Source organism: Lutra lutra, chromosome 1 (assembly GCF_902655055.1).
Source record: "Lutra lutra chromosome 1, mLutLut1.2, whole genome shotgun sequence".
Taxonomy (NCBI): Eukaryota; Metazoa; Chordata; class Mammalia; order Carnivora; family Mustelidae; genus Lutra; species Lutra lutra.
This window is the reverse complement of record NC_062278.1, coordinates 124278295-124301629: the sequence shown is the minus strand read 5'-3', so window position 1 is coordinate 124301629 and position 23335 is coordinate 124278295. Positions and strand designations below refer to the sequence as shown.

The 23335-nt window shown below is 42.2% G+C and overlaps 2 protein-coding genes across 5 annotated transcripts in view; one reads left to right on the top strand and one right to left on the bottom strand.

The window, feature by feature from the left end:
- Positions 1-794: 794 nt before the first annotated feature.
- FBXO40 (F-box protein 40) lies at positions 795-21775 on the top strand. 4 transcript variants are annotated; one of them, XM_047735565.1, is made up of 6 exons: positions 795-1085; positions 1197-1305; positions 12567-12599; positions 13466-15379; positions 15705-15804; positions 18509-18717. In XM_047735565.1, exons 3-6 carry the CDS (start codon positions 12597-12599, stop codon positions 18556-18558), a joined length of 2067 nt encoding a protein of 688 aa, XP_047591521.1. In that variant the 5' UTR covers positions 795-1085; positions 1197-1305; positions 12567-12596; the 3' UTR covers positions 18559-18717. The 4 variants fall into 4 exon arrangements, with proteins under 4 accessions (XP_047591521.1, XP_047591529.1, XP_047591502.1 ...); XM_047735573.1 differs by having other exon boundaries at positions 12567-12610; XM_047735546.1 differs by lacking the exon at positions 15705-15804 and having other exon boundaries at positions 804-1085; positions 18509-21775.
- The window catches only part of HCLS1 (hematopoietic cell-specific Lyn substrate 1), a 34235-nt gene continuing 32070 nt past the window's right edge, over positions 21171-23335 (bottom strand). The window contains exon 14 of the mRNA XM_047735584.1: positions 21171-23325. Coding sequence (XP_047591540.1) covers positions 23189-23325 — 137 coding nt within the window. The 3' untranslated portion in view covers positions 21171-23188. The remainder of the gene's footprint in view (positions 23326-23335) is intronic.

The following is a 23335-nucleotide window of genomic DNA, read 5'->3' as shown; positions in this document are numbered from 1 at the left end:
TAGTCACAGAGAGTATTATCATTCCCTTTTCACAACTGAGAAAACTGAGGTAGAGAGTAGTTAAGTAACTTGGTCACATACATAGATTAGCAAAGCCAAGATTATGTATTTTCTTTCCTCAAAAGAGAGCTGAAAGAGTTTCTTTGAAGAGGAGGTGAAGAAGAGCACCAGACTCAGAGCTACAAGAACCAAGTCAGGTGCTTGGGTGCAGTCGGTTAAGCATGAGACTGTTGGTTTCCACGTAGGTTGCAATGTCAGGGTTCTGAAACCTGGTACTGGTATTGGCTCTGTGCTCAGCAGGGAGTCTGCTTGGGATTCTCTCTCTCCCTGTGCCTGCCCTCCACGCTCTCCCACCCCCCATCTCTTTTTCTCTCTCTCCCTGTCTCTGAAATAAATAAATCTTAAGAAGGAAGGAAGAAAGGAAGGAAAGAAAGAAAGAAAGAAAGGAAGGAAGAAAGAAAGAGCGAGCAAATGAGTCTTTCCTCTTGCTCCTCCCCTAGCTAGCCGTGTGACCTTGGATGGACAATTTATTTCTCTAAAACTCTGGCTCTTCATCTATTTAAAAAAAAAAAAGAAGAAGAAGAAGAAAAAGGAAGTTGGACTAAGTGAAAGCTAAGGCTCCCACTACCTCTTATTCTCTTACACCGGTCTTACGTTGTGCCTGATTTCTGATTTACAAACCTTTCCTCTTTCCCAGACACAAGGGGAAAGAAGAGGGCCAGGAGAGGACAGCCACTTACTTGTCATGACAAGAAATAGGAGAAACAGAAACAGGACCGCATGTCGCTTGCACAAGTTGCTGCTTCAGCCAGTGATGGGTTTAGGTGAAAAGCACAGTTATAATTAGAGCGGCCTGAATGCTCCACCAGCCACAGTGAGCACAGCTGGATCTGCTGACTGCAAGCACACGAGTCTGAGTGGCCACTCTGGCCTTGAAAATGATCCTTCTTAAATGGATTTTCCCCCTTCCTCAAGGGAGAGAAAGCCTATTGATATAAAAGCTCACTTCCCTTCCGGCTTCCTCCTGCTAAACGCTGCCCCAGTGGAGACCAAGTGTTGATAAATACGGGAGAAAGAAAAAAATCGTAAGCTGAGCCTGGTCACATTGCCCCTTGTGATATAGTTTTATTTTTAACTTCGAAACACTTCAACTATTTCTGCTGAAGTTTTCTCTGCTTCCCCCGCTTCCTTAACAGAACTCTGTCCTCTGCTGCAGCAGATGCACCCCAGCCACTTCTTGGGATCCCAGCCACACAGTCAAGGGACACAGGTGCAGCGGATGCTGACTCAGCTCGTGCAATCAAGGTAAGCCTTTCAAAGGGGAGCAGGTGAACCAAGGGGGCGTTTGGAGTGGTGAACATGGAGATAGAGGCTGGGCTGTGCATCACCTTTTTGCTCTGAGCAAGAAGATGGTTAAGCAAATTAGTTACCTGTGATGGAGAAAGCAGTTGGCTCTGAGAATAAGACCCAGCCATATGGAAACTCTTGTTTTAAATCTAAAATGTTGGAGCAGGAAGAAATTACCTGCTTTCAGGCAGCTTACGTTCTTTCTTTTACAACCAACAGAACGGGGCTATCTGAGCTCTCTAAAGTTACACAGTAGAGATGGGGGCTTGGGGAGGGCGGAGGAGGTGGTGAGGAGGTAGGTGGAAGGGCTAGAACCCAGGATTTCTATTTTTTAAACTCCAAATGCTGTGATCTTTTCATGGATATACATTGACTGTGTTAACTGCAAGTCATTCTTGCGTGCACACCGTTTTATGTACCTTAAATTCCAACCCCCGTGTCACGCTTCTGGTTAACGGGGCACAGTTATATTCACTGCATGCACTGTTTACACTTAGTCTGTAGAGCGTAAGATCTGTTTTTCTCTAACAATATTCCCTAAATGTGGTTCTCTCCTTCCCAAATCTCTGGACTCCAAAACGCACCCAGAGAATAGAAGTGCAAATATTTTACAAATTGAAAAACTTACACAGGCTTTTGCATGCAAACCAAAAATTATCACAGGCTTGAAGCTTGTACATCCAGAGGGAAAAAAGGAAAATGATTAACAATACTTGAGGTATTGAAAGCTTTAAAATGTAGGTTATTTCTAGTTTTTTAAATAACTGCATAGTGTTACATGCACAAATAAATTGTCAGGGATAAGTGAGCAGTGTTTATCTTCTTGTTTTCCTCTCGGCCTCGCTTTAATGTTTATAGTTCAGCTAAGGACATCCTAGGAAGTGGCCTATGCAGCAAAAGGGATTCTGTACACTCTGAACTTTGCGGTCTACAGGCTAAAGCCACCAATGCCAAGTAAAAGGAGACCTACCCAGATACCCTAACTCCTGGATTCCTTCCTTTCTGCCTCTGTAACCTCCAGACATATCCCATAACTGTGCTGTGGATGCCTAGGTTATAATTATGCTGGTTTGCTAGGCACAGTGCATTGGGTATAATTGCCTAACTTCATTTAATTTTGTCAGGGTTTTCATGGCACCAAGGTCTTCAAGGTATATGCTGGGATGCTGTCCTAGTGAGACTGGGGCATGTTGATTTAGGATAGCCAAGCAGACAGGCTGACTCACAGCTACCCCTAGATAATCTGGCTAATTAGCACTTTCTTGGCCAATACAAAATATTAATTTAAAATACCGATACTAATAACAGAAGCACCATATATGAGAATTAACTAGGATATAATGAAAATGCAGGAATCATTGCCTAGAAGCCCAAGATTATGGACCCAGATGTGGACATTATCATCAGCCAACTGCTTGTGTTAAAATCTTGAGCAAAGGGATTGTTTTAGTATTTCACTTTATACATTTTCTTTCCTTAGAACTAAATATCATCATAGCAGGGAAACAATTTAACAATATATAATTAAAGTAACTAATTAATTGGCTGGGCAACAGATTAAGAGCTAAAGAATATCTCTGATCTTTAACTTTTGACCTTGTCACTTCCACTGAAGTTAAAGCTCAGGAATAAATAATTATCACCAGGGACAACCACATGAGGAGGCAAAATAGTTAGTTGCTGACATCATGTCAAGGTTGCTGAAAGGGTCCCTTGCCTAAAAATATCTCCCTGACATCAACCCTGTTTGCCTACTAATTTTAAAATTATAGTAAAGAATGTTAAAGCTATTATCTGTTAATCCCATTCTCTTTTGCTTGTGTCAGTGATTTAAATATATTTGCTATATGCCTTCTCATGACCTTGTTGGCCAGTGACACTCAGGCTCCACCTCTTCCTCATTCTTCCAGGCTCTGCCCTATTTTGCCCTTGGTACCATCTAAGCTGCCCCCATGCCCTTGGCCACCACCCCTACACAGGCAGCTCTGTGTGGCATGTGGTTTCCAAAGAATTCTCACTATTACATCAAGGTGAGAAGCAAAGGCAAGACACTTTACCTCTCTGGGCCTCAGTTTCTCTTGCAGTAAATGAAGAGATTAAACTAGACACTTTCCTTTCAAAGGGAGGTCCTTTGACCATCAACTTTGCCTGGAGTGTGTTATGGATGAGAAGACTCTCAGACCACACCCCCATTCTGCCAGATTAGAATCTGCATTTTAAAAAGATTGCCCAGGTGATTCCTATATACGTTGAAGATTCAGGAGCTCCAGAGCAGAGGATCTGTGGTTATGCACCTGACCCAGACTTCTGATTTATGACTGTAAGGGTTTCGAACAAGTGCTATAACCTCCTGAAAACAATTCTGGCAGCTGAGTGTCTATTATAACTTGAACCCGAAGAAGTCTTTTCCATTCAGTTAATGCTCCATTCACCTTATAACATTGAAAACATTTCTCTTTCTTCCTTTTTTTTTTTCAAAGTTTTTTTTTTTATTAATTTTATTTTTCTTAAACATATATTTTTATCCCCAGGGGTAAAGGTCTGTGAATCGCCAGGTTTACACATTTCACAGCACTCACCATAGCACATACCCTCCCCAATGTCCATAACCCCAACCCCCCCCCAAGCCCCCTCCCCTTCTCTTTCTTCCTTAAAAAAAAAAAGCCCCAGGGGGGTGCCTAGGTGGTTCAGTAGGTTAAGCTTTGGAGTCCTGATTTCTACTCAGGTCATGATATCAGGGTCATGGGATTGAGTCCCACATCGAGGTCCAGCTCATGCTGAGCATGGAGCCTACTTGGGATTCTCTCTCTCCTTCTCCCTCTACCCACCCAACCACACTCGAATGCATGTGCTTTCTCTCTCTCTAAAAAGAAAAAAAAAAAAAGCCCCAAATTAGCATACATTTGACATCATTACACTTTCCTCCTAAATTTGTTTCAAATTGGTCTCACAGCTCTCTCAAAATGCTGCTTTCTTTAGGGTTCTATTCAATTTCATTCATTTCAATGCTATTGAATAAACATTCAGTGCTAGGAGCACCTTAGATGTACTCACTCTCTCAGTCTCTCAGAAACTATTTTGTACATTCTTTGGGGAGCATTTTTGTTCTCCCTTGATGTTCCAGTCAGAGCTCTTTTCCTGCCTGAATACACTCTCCTGGCTGGGTAATTTCTGCTTCATTTATGGCCTTCATCCCTGAGCACACCATCCCAGCAACTTCCCTTTGGAGGAACTGATTCTGCAGCCCATCACAAGAAAGAAGCCAATTTCAACTGACACCTTCTTTTTTTTCCTTAATGAACAGAATAATGTATGTAGGGAAATAATAAAAATGACAAACCTGCACCTAGGAAACAAAGATGCCTCAATCTGCCTCTGTGGCATCTGAAGGATCCTCCAGCCTGGATGCAGTACTATTTGAGTTCCTAGGAGCTGAAGGAATGAATGTGGTGAATACAAGGTGCCCAAGTGGGGCGAGTTCAGGGGGACTCACACTCTTAAAGGAGTAAGACTTTCCTTAAATGGGGTTTGAAGATTATTAACCTGGCAGTGGAATATAAGATACATTCGAGTGAGGGAGAACTGGACATGGAAAGGCCAGCCAAGACCTGCGTGAGTGATGCAATGGGAAGACAAAGAGACCTGGACATGGAGGTGACCATGAGAATGACCTTCCTCTTAGGGGAAGGATGAACAACTGAGTGACCCTTTCCCTACTTTATCTCATTTGTCATAATCCTATGGGTTATTATGAACTGCACTTTATGGATGAATAAATTAGCTTTAGGGAGATTAACTTGTCAAAAATTACATAGCTAACACATGAGAGTGTTCGTTAGTTTACTTTATATTGGGAGTGTCAGATAAGGTCTCTTGTGGAGGTAACATATCAGCTGAAATCTGAAGAGCAAGAAGGAGCCCATAACACAAAGAAGAAGGAGTGAATTTTGGTAGAAAGAATAAGCATAAAGGCCCTACACAGGAATAAGTGACAATGCTGGAGCAAAGTGCTCAAGGGTAAGGTGAGGTAGAGGAGGCCAGCGGTGGACGGCATCGGAGGGGACACTCATGCAGGGCCTTGTGGACCAAGATAAGGAGTCAGAGTTTATTCCTTGTGATGGGAATCCACTGGAGATATAGGAAATAGTGACCTAGTGTTAAAATTGTTGAAATCTTTCTCAAACTCCACATATGACTGGAATCATAGGGCATTTGTCTTTCTCTGACTGACTTATTTTGCTTAACGTAATACAATCTAGCTCCATCCACATTGTTCAAATGGCAGGATTTCATTTTTTGATGACTGAGTAATATTCCATTGTGTATATATATTTACCACATCTTCTTTACCCAATTATAAGTTGATGGATAGTTGAGCTCTAAAGGAAAAAAAAAAAAGGAAAGAAGGAAACAAGCCATAAGAGACTCTTAACGATAGAGAATAAACCGAGGGTTGATGGTGGGAAGTGGATAGGGGATGGGCTAGATAGATGGATGATGGGTATTAAAGAGGGCACTTGTTTTGATGAGCACTGGGTGTTGTATATAAATGATGAATCACTGAACTCTACTCCTGAAACCAAATTTGCACTGTATGTTAACTAAAATTTTTTTTTAAAAGTTGTTGAAATCACTCCTTCTGCTGGTGAATATAGATTATGGAGCACTAGATGGGAGGGGTGAGACTAATTATAGTCTTTTGCACCAGAGCGGATAAGGAATGATGGTGCTTGGACCCAGGCAGTGGTGGTGGAGATGGAAAGAAATGGACAGAAGTGCCCAATGCCCTTTTGGGACTTTCCCCAAGGCCTTCCTACCTAACTTATTCCTATGTAGGGCCCTGTACTAGATCTTTTGTGATTGGGGGCACAAAATTGACCAGCTTCTAGCTCAGTGGTTCTTAAACTTGAGTTTACAACAGCATCAGTTGGATGTAATTGTTCTGATTCAATAGCTCTGATTTGTAGGGCCCAATAATTTATATTTCTAACCAGTTCCTGGGTAATACTGACATTGTGGGTCAGGTTACCACACTTTAAAGGCCATTGTTCTAGCTGACTCTCCTTTTCATATTAACTTACTCCTTTCTGAGTGATCAACACAGCACCACAACCTGCATCAAATGTTCCTCCTTTGCCAGGTTCTTAATGATCCTCTATTTCTGTAAAGAAATGTCCATCCTTTAAACTCATGAACCTGGTCCTTCCATCTATTCGTATTCCCCTTAAACTACATCCAGTGCAACCAGTAAAATCTAGGTCTATGTAGATTTTTTAAAAATGCTAAAGTCTAAATTATATTATTTTGACTGCTATCTCCTCCATCCAGGGTAACTTTAAGACATATTTTGGGGAGAGTGTTTTACAGTGTTTTGACCATAGACTTGGTTGAAGTTGATTTTTAAGAGGAGGGGATGTATTGCCTTTTCAGACAGGAAGTAAGAATTTAAAGGTGAACATAGGAACAAAGAAACTAAAGGAGGAAATAGCACCTGGATAAAAATACATTGTTTCAGGCATAGAATTTTGTCAACTTTTCCACAGTAAAGAATTTCTATAATGTACATGCCTTAATTTAATAGATTTTCCAGTTTAAATTTCAGAATATGTATTATATTATAGATTTTAATACTAAAAATGTTACTTTCATATGGGTACTACCTCCAACACAAAGCCATGGGACCTGGATACTTTTCATATTTCCTCTATCCAGATGGGACACAATATGGGATGTGGCCCAGAGGAGGACAAAAAAAAAAAAAAATCATCATGAGGATGAAGGTGCTTTCTATGAATTTCCTATGAATGAAGAATATCCAGCTCCTCTACAATCTGGAAATATTATAGATGTATATACCTTTCTGTGCCCAGCTGGAGGAAGAGAGGCTCTCCTCTGATGGGCTCTAGTCATGGGCTTGCTTTCTTCCCAAATCACAGGGATAGACCACATGTCTCTGAGGGTCTCTGAGGGATGCAGCATGATATACCAAAGAGTACAGGGTCTGAAACCAGATAAACTAAGGTATCTTTGTGTTCCACTGTAAATGAAAAGAGTAATACCCATGTCTCATGGTCATTGTGAGAATTAAATGAGATGTTATGTAAAGAACATGGTAGAAACTAAAATCTTACTACTCTTTCTCCCTGACATCTAAAATGTATAAAAATCACTCAATCTAGGACAGTCAGACAAACACTGTGGAGGATAAGGATCCAGTCCTTACACTGAAGTGGAGATTAGGAGAACAAGGCATCCTGTGTCACAAGATAACTGTAATTTGATCATCTTGGAGCAAGGCCAACTGGCTACAACCTAATATGATCAACCAAATATCTATGTTTGTGTGGGACTAAGAGGTTTCCTGGGATCTGGAACTTTCAGAACTAAAACTAAGAGAGTCCCAGGCAAACCAGAACGATGGCCATACTGCTTTTTACTCAGCAATAATTAGACAATAAAGAATTTGGATGTCCTTTATCTCAGTGGGAACAAATTCCTGTAGATATACAACAGAAGGTTCAGATATGAGTCTTTATGCCTCCAAAGAGTGGTCTCCACTTACTGTGTCTTTCTGCTCAGCACATGTCCTCTCTCAAAGTCACTTATTTGGTATAGCTCCAGAGCCTGGCAGAAGATCTTTAAATAGCATCATTAAAAACAAAACAAAACAAAACAAAACAAAACAAAAAAACAGCATCTTTACCAGGTGGTGGGTATTAGAGAGGGCACGGATTGCATGGAGCACTGGGTGTGGTGCAAAAACAATGAATACTGTTACACTGAAAAGAGATAAAAAATTAAAAAAAGAGAGAGAAATGCAAAATTTGCACTCTAGAAAAAAAATAAAAACCAGCATCTTTGTGGCCTGTGTGAATTGTTTTTCTTTTCTCTTAAAGGAATATTTTCAAATAACTTCGAAGACGTGGGGAGCAACAGGGCTCCACCACAAATGTTTCCAACTTCAATAGCACTGTTCACAAGAACCTTTCTTGTAATGCTGAAGGATAAGAACTGATTGATCTTGGAGTTCCTCACCACTGTCCCTCCAGCCAGACATATCCCTGCAGCTGGGACAGAGTTCTCTCCACACATACAGAGCACACAGAACTAGCTAGACCTGCTTTTCCCTTCCCAGAAACTATCTCAACTTTGTGACAGAACCAGGCTGGCCTGCTGCTGGTAGCTTCTTTCATGTAGCCGTATTGTATTTGCAACCTACCTTTTCTTTCCCACTTAAAACCCAGTGCGGGGGGATGCCTGGGTGGCCCAGTGGGTTAAGCCTCTGCCTTTGGCTCAGGTCATGATCTCAGGGTCCTGGGATCGAGCCTTTCAGGGGCTCAGCAGGGAGGCTGCTTCCCCCTCTCTTTCTGCCTGCCTGTTTGTGATCTCTCTCTCTCTGTGAAATAAATAAACTCTTAAAAACGAAACAAAACCAGTAGGGGACTCTGAATCATCCAGAATCCTTCTTTATTCATGAGTGTCTTTTATGCAAGAAAGCAGATGAGCACATTCTCCCAGCCAGGGCACAGGCCCTGCTAATATTGGAACATGTGTTTAATGGCTTTCCTCTCCTCTCCAAGCAAATACCACATTTCGAATGGCAAGTGTCCCATTGCACAACTAAAATGCCACATTTGTTCTGACAAGAGCTCTTTGGGGAACCACCATGAGCAATGGCATTGTTAGCATTGTTCTTAATCTTGAGGCAGCATTCAAGGTTATTGCTCACCCTTTCCCTTACATCAGGCCACATGGTCCTGACTCTTCTCTCTCTGGTCTCTCCTTCTCTGGCTTTACTTCTCCCTACTGTCATAGTGGTCATACTCAGCTATGTACTTCATGGCTCAGATGCCTATCCCATGTTCTTCTTTCCCCAGTTATGGCTTCCTCTCTCACTTTTAAGTGACTAATTCTCAAATCGGCATCTTTCCATTCTACCCTCCTCTTCCCATCCCCATGATCTGTCATCACCTTAAGCAAACTTGTATTAAACTTATGGGGCTCATCTCCCCCCTAAAAAACCAATTCCTTCTTCAGACTTCTATTTTTCTCAGAACTAAATGATTCAAAATCTTGGCATCAAATCTGACTCCTCTTTTTTTGCCATCTCCAGCTGGAAACAAAAATGCTGTGATTCCCTTGGGATGCCTGCCCTCGGCCTCATCTTGTATAGCTCCACTACCATCAGTCCAACCCCCGCAGCTTCATTGCACTCTCCATGAAGCAGTTTCTTGCTCTGTCCTTCCATGGCATCAATCCACAGTGTTAAATGGTCCCTTATTGAGCACCAAATAATTCCAGATGTGTTAGCCTCATATTTACAAATTTTCACAGCAAGTCCTCAGTGGACTTTTCCCCCCAGGTGTGATCAATCTGGGATATAGCAGGAGCCTAACTGAATGTTCAGTTTTATGTTAGAAGGTCCAGGAGCTAGACTCTTGCGTCCAAAAGATGTCATCTTTCCCTATCTTATTCTGCTCCTTCTCAGTCCTGCCCTCACAGCCCTCCCCTCTGCTCAATTCCCTCTCCGGCTTTAACACCTTCATTTATCTTTTCCCAGGGCCCTGAATCTGCTTGTTGTTCTCACTTGCAACTTCTCACCTGCCTCCTGATTCAAGCTCTTAGGGGTATAGAACTATCTGCCACAATCCCTCTTTCACACTCAGTAGTAAGAATCAGACGGGTAATGTGTTAAGGACATGAATTCCAGACACATCCCTCACTTAACCCAGAGATGCAGTCAGTCACTGCTATGCAGACATAGCAGTGCTGTCAGATAGAACTTTCTATGCAGATGGAAATGCTCTATGCCGTGTTGTCCAATAGAGTAGCTACTAACCATATGTGACACCTGAAACTTGAAAGGTAGCTAGTATGACCAGGAAACTGAATTATTAATTTTATTCCATTTTTATTAAATTTAAATAGCCATAGTGGCTGCCATTTTTACAGTGCAGATTTATAGATTTAACACACATCACAGCTGAGTCTACTGAGCACAGGTGTTTAAGAACTACTTAAACAAGCAGTTCAGGTAATGCTTATTCTCCCTTACTAGCACACTGCAGATAGTCAGCAAATGTTTGTTGAAGGAATGGATGAACAAATGAATACAGGAACAAATCAGAATACAATTTCCTTGAGACATAAGGCTGTCTCTTCTAGGAAAAAAAAGTTGAGGGGACTTTTCCAAATTGAAAGAGTTTAAGAAGACTTACCAACCAAATGTAATAAATTGACATTAAATGTATTCTGGCTCAAAAGTTAAAAGTTTTTGGGGATGCCTGGGTGGCTCAGTTGGTTAAGCCGCTGCCTTTGGCTCAGGTCATGATCCCGGGGTCCTGGGATCGAGTCCCGCATCGGGCTCCTTGCTCAGTAGGGAGCCTGCTTCTCTCACTGCCTCTGCCTGCCTCTCTGCCTGATTGTGTGTGCTCTCTCTCTCTCTCTCTCTCTCTGGCAAATAAATAAAATCTTTTTTAAAAAAGTTAAAATTTTTTAAAAATATAAAAGACTTTTTTGGCATTTTGGGGACAATTGGATAAATTTGAACACAGGTAGCATATTACACAATATTAGGAAATATCTTTTAGTGTTCTTAGGTGAGATAATGTTATTGAAGTTACAAAGGAAAATGTCTTTAATCTTAGGAAATACATGCTGAAGTACTTAGGGATGAGGTGTCATTATAACAGCAACTTATTTTTAAGTGGTTTGACAAAAACTGCGTGCGTGCACGTGTGTGTGTGTGTGTGTGTGTGTGTGTGTGTGTGTGTAGAGAGAGAGAGGGAAATATTGAAAGCAAAAGTGGCAAAATGTTAACTTTTGGATCTAGGTAGAATACGTGGGTATTCATTGTATACATTCTTTGACCTTTCTTATGTATTCAAAATTCTTTAGAAAGTTGAAGGAAAATTCATCCACAATGAACTGACAAATTCTAAAGTAAAATAAAATAAAATTTCAAAATACTGCATTTTCTGACTTTTGGGTGCTAACACCAGATCACCCAGCCACCCCACTCCTCTCCATCCCAGACTGACACAAGGCTGACATTATGCTACAAATTCCCTAGACCAGGTGATACATGCTGGCAAGCTACAGATCCTATGTAACTTGCATACATGTTTTTCCTTGGCCCAAATAGAGGGTTTTCTTTAGAAAAATTAAGTTAGTTGCCAACTTGAAAATTCTAAGGATTTCTATGTTGATACATTATATAACAAAAATTTTGCAATATAATTAAATATAAAATACTTATTTCATAATAGCAAACATGCATAGGTCATGTCTATGAGACAAGTACCATTCTAAGAGTTTCAGGTATATAAATCATTTACTCCCCACAACAGCACTATGAGATAGGTATTATTATTGTAATCTGTTTTCAGATAAGGAAAATGATGAACAAGGACATTAAGGAACTTTTTCAGTTTTACAACTACTGACTCCTAGTGCTGGGTTAAATCTTGTATAATCTGCCTCCTAACCACTATACTATATTACCACTCACAAAACTCTGCATCTCCAGTTTCTCTGGAAAAATCAGATGATCTGGTAACATATTCCCACATGGGACCAATTGACCAGAGCCAAGGAGCTAGATTCTCCTGAAGGCAGGGCATCTTCTCTTCTGCTTGCTAGAATCCCCACCTGGCCTGCTTCTGGGTCCTTGAGGTCTGACCCCTGCTCTAGCCATGGCACACCTGAATTTACCATGTTGAAGGACAGATGGTAGATATATCACAGATACTTGTACACTGCCCCAGACCAACCTGGATATCAGGTTATAGGCATGAAGCTCTAGTGGGAGAGAAAGCTAGAAGGTTAACCTGGGCCAGAAGACCATGTGGCAGTGATAGAATGTATGGATGTGTGGAATGTCAGGATAAGTGTTGGTAAGCAATGGAGAAAATTACAAGAAACAGAAGGTACATATCCCATGGCTGTTAAGATGCCCATTAGAAGGCAGTGTGGTCAGTGAGAAGAGTGTGGGCTAGCACAGCCCAGGATTCCATTGCTTAGCAGCTCTATCACCTTGGACAAGTTACTTATCTTCTCCAGCTTCCATTTCCTGGACTATAAAGTGGGGCAATGACATTTTATCTCCAGGTGGTGAAAGGATTTAAATAAGAGTATGCAAAGTCTCTATGACTCCTGTTCATATATATAACAAAAATACTTTTCTTACTAATCATTAATATTTTCATGTTTTTCCCTAGATTTACAAAGCAAGAAGAAACTAGGAAGCTATGGTAAGTACCAGGTAATTATTGGATCTTCATCTTTCAAGGGTCCAGATCTGGCTGGCTTCATCTGACCTGTAGCCCAAACAGCTGGCAGATTTGCCCTTATGGTTGATGATATTTATTGACTTTGGGCCAAACCAGAGATGATAGAGCAGAGTCTAGAAGAAATTGACATGGAGTAGGGGAAAACCAGGGAGCTGAGAAAGATTTGTGAGCAAAGATTTTTAGTAAAACTTTAAAAATGAAAAACCCAAATATCCAGCAATACACTAAGTGGCTGACAATTCCTTCCTTCAGCAAACTGAGTACCTATGATGGTCCAGGTGCTGGGGATGCAGATGTGAACAAAACTAGACATGGCCCATGTCTTCCCAGCACTGGATAGATAGCTGGTTAAATGAATGACATCACACTCACTCTGGAATGTTACACTATCATTAAGAAGACAGTTTGCAAAGAATCAATAAAACAGTGTGATCTCATGTTATAATAGAGAGTTACAAAGCAGGGTGCAGAACTGTATTTATAGTATTAACTGGGTCATATAAATCACCCATAATCTATAACTCAAAACAATTATCAACAGTGTAGTCCATTATATTCAGGTTTTTCTTTTTCTATTCTAAACACATCTACTATATTCATAGAATAAACTATTAGAAAATGAAGAAGAGTGTTGGTAGTTGTTATTCTTGGGTTGTGGGATTATGAGTGCTTTTTGCTTTCTTCTCTATGATTTTCTAGATTGTCCAAGGTTCCTATAATAAGGATGTATAAACAGGAAATAAGTCAATTAAAACACAGTCACAGTCATGCATAGGACTTCTCTTCCCCATTTATTTTCTCTTTCTCCTTGCTGTTGGTTTCTCTAGGGCAGAGCACGCAGGCCTCTACCTGGGCAGCACAGGCATTGTGAGAAATGCTTCAACCGTCACTGCCACATTCCTGTGGAGCCTGATGTCTCCTGTCTGGTGATAAACTGTCACCTGTCCTGTGGTGCCACCTTCCACATGTGCAAAGAGGCAGAGCATGAGCTCCTCTGCCCTCTGGAGGAGGTTCCATGCCTCAACTCTGAATATGGCTGTCCCCTTTCCATGTCCCGCCATAAGCTGGCCAAGCACTTACAAGTGTGCCCCGCCAGTGTGGTCTGCTGCTCCATGGAGTGGAATCGCTGGCCAAATGTGGACTCTGAAACAACCCTTCATGAGAACATCATGAAAGAGACCCCCAGTGAGGAGTGTTTGGACACAGCTCTTGCCCTCCAGGACCAGAAGGTCCTTTTTAGATCTTTGAAAATGGTAGAACTTTTCCCAGAAACTAGAGAGCCCACTGAAGAGGAACCTACTATGAATGGTGAAGCCAGCTGGGAGGAAATGGGAGGAGCAGTGGGTGGAGCAGAAGCCAGTTTGGTACCACATGGAGCCTTATCAGCAACTAATGGAGAGATGGTAGAACTGAGTCAAGAAGAACGAGAGGTGTTAGCCAAAACCAAAGAAGGGATGGACCTGGCCAAGTTTGACAAGTGGGAAAATATATTCAGCAAAGAGCATGCAGCCTCTGCTTTAACAACCTCATCAGTAGGTTGTGAGAGTAAGAGTGGGTACAACCCAGGGAAAGAACAGTTTTCTAGTGACAATAACATGGTAGGAGAGGAGACTCTCAAAGAGAAAGAACCACAGGAAACACAGAAGCAGCAGGACTTTCATGCAGCCCTGGAAACAACAGGGCTCGCGCCTTGGCAGGATGGTGTTCTGGAAAGACTGAAAACAGCTGTGGATGCAAAGGACTATAATATGTATCTGGTACACAATGGGAGGATGCTTATTCACTTTGGTCAGATGCCTGCTTGCACACCTAAGGAGAGAGACTTTGTTTATGGCAACCTTGAGGCTCAGGAAGTGAAGACTGTTTACACCTTCAAAGTTCCTGTGAGCTACTGTGGGAAGCGGGCTCGTGTTGGAGATGCCATGTCCAGTTGTAAGCCAAGTGAACACAAGGCAGTAGACACTTCAGATTTAGGGATCACGGTGGAGGACCTACCCAAATCAGATCTCATTAAGACCACCCTCTTGTGTGCTTTAGAAAGAGAACTTAAAGGTCATGTCATCTCTGAATCCAGGAGCATTGATGGGCTGTTCATGGATTTTGCTACACAGACATACAATTTTGAGCCAGAACAATTTTCCTCTGGGACAGTGCTGGCTGACCTCCTAACCAATGCCAACCCAGGAGGGCTCCATGTGGAACTCCACAGTGAATGTGTGACCAGGAGACACAACAAGAGCAGCTCTGCCTTCACTTTCACTTGCAACAAATTCTTCAGGAGGGATGAATTCCCCCTACATTTCAAGAATGTCCACACAGACATTCAATCATGTCTCAATGGCTGGTTCCAGCATCGATGCCCTCTCGCCTACTTGGGATGTACTTTTATTCAAAACCATTTCCGTCCCCCAGGGCAAAAGGCAAAAGTGATCTATAGTCAGGAGCTCAAGACCTTTGCCATCAAGCCAGAGGTTGCCTCAGAGCTGAGTGAGAGAAAGAAGAACAACCATCTCTCAGGCCATGGAGGAAAAAGCCAGAATTGTCTAACCAGCCTGCCCCTGGAGGTTTTGCAGTACATTGCTGGGTTCTTGGACAGCATCAGCCTGTCCCAGCTTTCCCAGGTGTCTGTGCTGATGAGAAATATCTGTGCTACTTTGTTACAAGAGAGAGGGATGGTCCTCCTGCAGTGGAAGAAGAAGAGGTATTCTCATGGAGGCACCTCCTGGAGAGTCCACAGAGAGGCAAGTAAACCCTCATTCATTCATTCATTCATTCATTCATTAAACAACTATTTAGTAAGAGGAAAATAAGTTTGTCTCAAATGATATTTGAGTCAAATATCATTTCTATGTGGCAAGCACTGTACTAGGCACTGGCATTGCACTAGGTTCCTGGGAAGAAGACATAATCCTTGAACTCAAGAAGGTCATTCTGATGTAGAAGTCAGACCTATAGACATATAAATGGCAATACAGATAGTCGTACCTGTTTATCTCTGTGTATATGTCCTGGGTATCTTCTGTTTGCTCACGTGATTCATTCTCCAACCCTGTCCACTATGATCAGACCCCCAGGAGTGATTTCTACAGACTGCCTCAATCAACAACCTTGCCGTCCAGCTGGGCGAATCTAATGCAAGTGTGTCAGTGGAAATGGAGGGAGAAGAGTGAGTTGACAAATCTATTCTCCCTGCATGCATTCTCCCCTCCTCCCCTCCATGACACTAGCACTGGCCATATCCCTCTACTGAAGATGACTATATCAAGTGACTCTCTCCACACAATTACTCATTCTTGGTTCCAATGACCTCCTTTCTTCTTCCCTTTCAGGCCCAGGGTGTTACACTCTAGATTGTTACTAGCCTGGGTACTACATTATATCTTGTGGCTTACCTACACCCTGCCCAGACATTCGCATATCATTATTTTTTTAAATTTTCTTCAATTTACCCAATTTAAGTGTGCCATCTGTTTCCTGCCTTCGAGTCTGATACAGTTTGCCAACAAATTCTCCTCGGTCCCATATCAACTAATTTAAAAAAAACAACAAAACTGTTTTTGCCTTTGTTAAAGACATTTTGAAATTCTAAAATAATCTGGTCCACCAATCTCTCCTGGTTCAAATATCTATTTACTTTCTCAAAAAACTCTGCTATATAAATCAAAGAGTCTTTCTCTTTGGAAAAATCTTATTCCTTTTTCCTAATCTTACTGAACTGCATCATAACTTCTATCAGCTTATATCATACAAAAGTGAAACTCCTAATTCATTACTTATGAGATGCCCTTGGCATCCTTTCCCATGGTAAATATGTGGTAATATGAACTACAAATTGATGATACCCATTTAGATCAATAATTCTATAATCACACTATAGAATTTCTTCCCAAAATGTGGGTGTGTGCAAAATGGCACTGGAGTTAGAGTTGTTTACACCTATTTTCACTGATTATGTCTAAAACATCTTATATGTTTTCCATTAATTATTCCCTGAGCAATCTTCTCCAAAAAATAATTGTCAGAATCTCCTTCATGTAGCCAGGCCTGCATCCATGTGTTAAACACTGACTGCCACCCATCCACATGTTAGGGATAAATATGAATAAGACTGAGATCCTACCCTCAGGAACTGTATGGTCTAGAACTATCTAATATCTTCCTCTATAAAGTCAGATGCAAATAATTTACATATTAGAAATTTCATTATTTTTTGGCTCATGTTTGTTCCCTATTCAGTAATTGCTGACCACTCCTGAATATCATTTGAGACAAACTAATTTTCCTTTAGAAAGGAAAAAAGAGAATTTTAGTTGGAGCTCAAGAATGCTTATATTAAAATACCTTTTTTTTTAAAGATTTTATTTATTTACTTGATAGAGAGAGATCACAAGTAGGCAGAGAGGCAGGCAGAGAGAGAGGGGGAAGCAGGCTCCTTGCTGAGCAGAGAGCCCTATGTGGGGCTCGATCCCAGGACCCTGGGATCATGACCTGAGCCGAAAGCAGAGGCTTTAACCCACTGAGCCACCCAGGCACCCCTAAAATACCTTTTTTTTTTAATTTTTTCAGCATAACAGTATTCATTATTTTTGCACCACACCCAGTGCTCCATGCAATCCGTGCCCTCTACAATACCCACCACCTGGTGCCCCCAACCTCCCACACCCCACCCCTTCAAAATTCTCAGATCGTTTTTCAGGGTCCATAGTCCCTCATGGTTCACCTCCCCTTCCAATTTCCCTCAACTCCCTTCTCCTCTCCATCTCCCCTTGTCCTCCATGCTATAAAATACCTTTTTTTAAAGTGAAAACAGCAATAGTTCTAAGATCCCTGGAAACACTTTTCTTATATTGGAACAATGATAATAAACTGAGGGTAAAGTGTCAAGTTGAAAGGGTATCAAGTTATGTCTACCCTGATAGCCAGATTTTAAGACTAGTGACTTTGCCACCACATCCTAGGTGGAAAGGCAAAAAGGGGTTTTTGTACCAGACACTTGGATTTCTCCTGAGGTTTCTGTTCTAGTGTGACTCTTCTTAGTTAGGATACTTTTAGTTTTAAGCAACAGAAAACCAACTTAAAACAGCATCAATAATAAAGAGAACTGTCGTCCAAAGGCAATGGCTCAGGTAAAGTTTGATCTGGCAGCTCAAAAATGCCCCCAAATGACCTTTTACTTTCTATTTCTTACCTCTACTTCCTCTCTTATGGCTCCATTCTAAAACACAGCTCTCCCTTGGTGGTCCCTGGGGGTTGCCAGCAGCTCCTAAGACTGAAGTTCCCCAGCTGAAGTAGAGAGGGGAAAAAGAGAACCTGCTTCTTGATATCTCTAGCAAAAGTCCTAGGGTAGGGCGCCTGGGTGGCTCAGTTGGTTAAGCGACTGCCTTTGACTCAAGTCATGATCCCGGGATCGAGTCCCGCATCAGGCTGCCTGCTCGGCCAGGGAGTCTGCTTCTTCCTCTGGCCCTTCCCCTTCTCATGCTCTCTCTCTCTCAAATAAATAAATAAATAAAATCTTTAAAAAAAAGATAAAAGTCCTAGGGTAGAGTCCGAATGATGCAAATTGTCTTGATTTGAACCATGTGTCTTTATAGCGCAGATCGCTGTCGCTGTTGGGAGGGGGTGGGTGTGTGTCTACAGCAGAGTGCTGTAGGCATTCCCACACAATTATATGGCTAGCTGGGAAGATAATCAATTGGAAGGGTGATCTAGGAATTGGATATTGACGAAAGAGTTAGGAAATGTCTGCAGCGGCTAAACACTCTCTGGAAGCTAAGAACGTGAAGAACAGAAAGGTATTACACTCTTTAAATAAAGCCAGCCTAAGGGTATTGCCCCAGTGTTCACTTTTGAACTTCCATGTTTCCCAACAGATCTGGCAATTCAGCAGCCTCTTCTCCAAAATCAAGAGCTGGGAGTTTAATGAAGTTGCCTCTATGGCTGAACACCTGAAGGACTGTCCTTTCAATGTTGTAGAGCATAAGACGGACCCAATTCTTTTGACCAGCATGTGTCAGCTCCAGGAGCAGGCCCGAGAGAGCTTAGTTACCACCTTTAGAGCCAGACCACGAGGTAGACACACCTGCTAAAGATTCAGATGCCACCATCCTTGGATTCATTGAAAGTAGGACAGAATGATTTTGAGGACTTCCTTCTGTAAACTGCATATATGCTTACCTAGGTGTGTTAAAGCATGCACTGCCCTAAACCTGAGCAAGTGCACAAGGTCTGAGAATTTCTGAAGCCACGGCTTGTACACTTGCTATAAGGGCCATACTGAAAACTTACTTCCTCCCCCCACCCCTTTCTTTCCCCTAAAACAAATCAGTCTGAGGAGAAAATAGGTAACTTGAGGCCATTTGAAAGATGAGCCCAAGTCGTAGGAAATGAGAGAGCAGTGAAATTCCAGAACCAGCACAGGCCTGTGCTTTTGTGGAGAACATTTTAGTTGATGAGCACTTTCAAATTTAGAGAGTAGGCTATGCAGGGGTGGGAGCTGAGGTGCATCCCAGGGCACCCAGGGTGAAAGGCACACAGTTTGATGGTTCTGGAGCTGGGGTTATCTTGACAGTTAAGTCCAGGTCTTCTTTTTGTCACTCCACCACCTGTAAGCCCAGGAAGTCCAAGCACAGTACAGCCCAATAAAATGGAGACCTTGGCTGAGCACAGCAGCATCAAGGGCACCGCAGGCCAAAGAATGAGAGGCAGAAATGAGGTCACAGAGTTCACTGTGGAGAATCTTGGCAATATATAGGAGAGCCTTGCAAAATGAGGAAGAGTTCAAAGAAGACATTGTATTAATGGAGAAAATGAGCACTAAAAGCCACAAGCCTACTTTTAAACATGTCAAAAATGAACTAAGAGTCAGGGTTATTTTCTTCTTAAGATTATATTCTAGGTTTGGATTTGGGATAGCATAGGCACCAGCCTGAGCTAGCTGGGATGACTGCAAGACACTAATACCAACTCCAGTGTCAGGCAAGAGTGCATGCCCAGAGAGACCTCTCCTTTGGCAAAGTCCAGACAAGGCGCAGTTCCTGTGGCACCAGACACCTGGTCCCAGACACCACTCAAGTACCTGGTCAGGGGCCATGGGAAGGAACACACCTGAACATAGTAGATCCCTGTAATTGCTCCTACCTATTGTTGTTCATGACTCTAGTCTGTCAGAAATGGGTGATAACATTGGTCTTGGGTAACAATACTCATGAAAACAAGAGTAAAATACATAATAGAATCTGCCATCCCCTAAAGCAGGGTTTCTCAGAACTACTGACACTTTGAACTGAATGATTCTTTGTTGTAAGGGACTGTCCTGTGTGTTGTAGGATATTTAGCAGCATCCTTGGCCTCTATCCAATAGATACTTGTAGCACATGCACTGCTGTAAAAACCAAAAGTGCTTCCAGACATTGCCAAACATCCTCTGGGAGTGAAACCACTCTGGGTTGAGAATCACCCTAAACAATGTCATACCAGTGCCAATAACTTAGGGTAAGATTTTGGGTACAGTAAAACCTTACATAATGATCTACAGTGGTTGTGATTTTATGTAGCTCTTCTTTATTTACTAGATAAGTTTTAGACAGATGTGACTTTAAGTTGGGAACTAGATGGAGCTGATTGATTGGTGTGCCTTTATGTCCTTAAGTCATTGTGCAAAAAACATATCCTTTCAGCTCTCTCCAGATGTAGCAGAAACAGGGCATATTGAGCTATTTATCTTGGGTTTCTTTCCCTCTCACCTGAATCAGTGCCATTTTCCCAGCAGTCCTGAAGCAAGTGAGAAAGAGGGGAAAAGGAGGACAGACATTATGGGGAAGCAGAGAACAAAGAATTTAGATAACAAAAAGAAAGAGTCTAGTCAATCTGGATGCTTATTATTGACTGGGTCTCTCTCTCTCTGAACATGGTACAGAGCTAGTATAGATGAAGTAGAGGACACTTGTGAGAAGAGTCACAAGCAAGTCTGAGCAAGCCTCAGAGTAGAAACCTGCTCATCTTTTCATTATCATGCACCACAACTTACTAGTTGGTAATGTAACTCTATGTTTCTTAATCCATTTTGCTTGGTTTATATTTCATATTTGTATATAAGGCACCATTTTCTAAAAATACAACTATAGTGTGAGTTATGATATTATTCAGTGAAGATGAGTAACTGGAAACAACTGAACACTGAAGTGGAAAAAAGGAAAAGTTCTTCAGGTATCAGTTCCATGTGTTTTGAATCTAGCTCCTTCCTATCTGGAGAAAGAAAGGTCCTGTAGTCCACTCTGGGTTTCTTCTTTTATTAGACAAAGAGAGAAAGGGGAGCTATTGACTAAGGGAGATGAAAATCAGGGGCTGCTCTTGGGCAGATGAGAATTAAAGAGAAAGGAAGAGAGTAGAGTATTTTCCTTTACTACCTGGGCAGGGCAGGTTCCACAGAACAGCCAGGAGACTGCCCGTATGGCTCTGTGGACTGCACACTTGGAGTTCTTCTTTATTTACCTAGTTGTTGCCTTTGGAGCAATATTGATCAGCATCATCAAACACATTTGTTAAGATATTTAATTGAATATGTTGCAGGAAACCAGGATACTACAGGTGTCAACAGATCTACACAAACAAGCACATTTTATGGTGAGAAGGCAGTGGGAGCAAAAAGGAAGCCTCTTAGAGAGACTGTAGATCAGACAGAAAAATGACTGGATTCATGAGATGAGGCCGTGGTGAGTAGCATGAGCGCCAGAATTACCTGACAGAGGCAAGACAGCTAGACATGGCCTCAGATTAAGAAGAAGCTGAGGGGGAGTGAAAAGGAATAGGGATAGGAGATTGGACAGGGTGGTGTCTATGAACAGACCCTTAATGAGTAGCACCACCAAGAATGTAATCCAGAGTAGAGATCAGTCAGATGTGGAGGGCGAAGTCTGTAGCACTGAAACAGAAAGGAAGTTTCTGTCTTCTAATGAAAGGAAAATTGAAAAGCAATGTGGGGCTTGGAGATGTAACCGGAAAACCACTTTGAGAGTCTGGTCTCTGTGTGATATCAAGTCAAACTGAAGTGAAGAATGAGATTGTGTATATCTCTGAAGACTTGCCTCTGGATGCTGGAAATCTCAATGTCTGAGAAATAAAAGCTGTTTTGCAATCTGGATGGCTACCTGGGTGAGTCTTGTAAGTTAGGTCTAAAGACAGATTTGTGAATCCCTGGCACACGGGTCATGTGGAAACAAAGGAATGTATGTCCTAAAGAAAAACCAAGGACCAGCCTGAGGGATGCAGTGCTCTAGTCATGTGAGGAGCTCACCAACTTTACAAAGTCCTAGAGCAATTCTGGATCTCAATCACTAATCCTAGCTCCCCCTTGATCCCACTGTTTTCTTTATCTTTGCTCCAAATCCCTGACTTTTATTCTGATTTTGCCCATGATCTCCTATCAGACCCCACTGAACCCAGTGGGCTGGGGCTTCTCATTCTTTCTCAACCCTATCATTTGGTGATTTGCTTTTTGTCTACCACTAGCTATCCAAATGGATTCACCTCTTTTCTTATCAGCCTTGGCCCTGGACCATATAGAATGTTCTTAAGTTTCCTCTGCCCTTCTACTTGGTTATCAATTTCAGTCAACTAGCTACAAGGGAGCCTGAACGTTCTCTAGTAGAGGCCACTGTCTCTGACCCTAAATCCTCTTAACACCTTATTGGAGTCTGTGGTCCTTTAGCTTTGGTCTCTTTTTATTGGCCAAATCTCCCTTTTCCTCCTTTCAATCCCACAATTTGGGTTTCTTCTTCAAGTCATGTCCTAAAAGAATGTAGTTATTATTCCTAGGAAGAAAGTGGAGAGCCTCTTAAAACTGCTAAAGCCAAAAAAGTTGAACTGCTTTACTGTGGACTCTTTTTGGCCCCCTGGCACCCTATCTTACTGCCATTTTCCAGGTCATTGTGTTTTGGATTGGGTTTAAATACAGTCTAAGGAAAAAGCCCAACCCTTGATATCCAGGGTACAGGGCAGACAAGAGGAAGCCTTATAGATATGCCTGAAAGAGGGAAGAATTGGAGCCGGGAGAGTAGAGGCACTGAGGGCTGCATAAAAAGTACTATTTACCTCATCAAAGAAATGAATCATAGTCCCATTTTATTTCTGATTTAAGACTGAACAGAGAGAAGATTTAAGGAAAAAAATCTCTGCAGAAACATAGAGTGGGTTAATAGCACAGCCAGGCAAACCAGGCAATTTAGATGTACCTTCCCATGTAAGCAAACCAGGAGGCTCAGAGCTCACAAACGGAGCAAGGAAGCACTTGGGGTATTGGAGGAAGCATTCATGGGGAAGGAGGAAGGACCACAAGATAAACGTCCATGAGCTCATCTCAGATAGAGAGGACACTGAGTGGAAGGAGACCCCTTCCTCACGCTGTCTCTGCCCCAACCCCTAGTGGAGAGGGAGAGGAAAGTCTGTCTAAAATATCAGGCAACTCATGACTCTTGCAGCAGGAATGGGGCATGAGTGGAGGCAGAACCATTTTGGCCATGGGAAGTCACAATGCAGAAGACAGGGAGGGCCAGTTACTGAAGGAGCTTGACATAGTTTGCAGGAAAGAGTCCAAAGTGGCCATGGCAACGTCCCCGCCACCAGCCCTCGTCCACCATCTCAATGTCAGTGATGATATCATCAGGATCAAAGGAAATCTCGTCACTTCCCTCTGGGGAGGC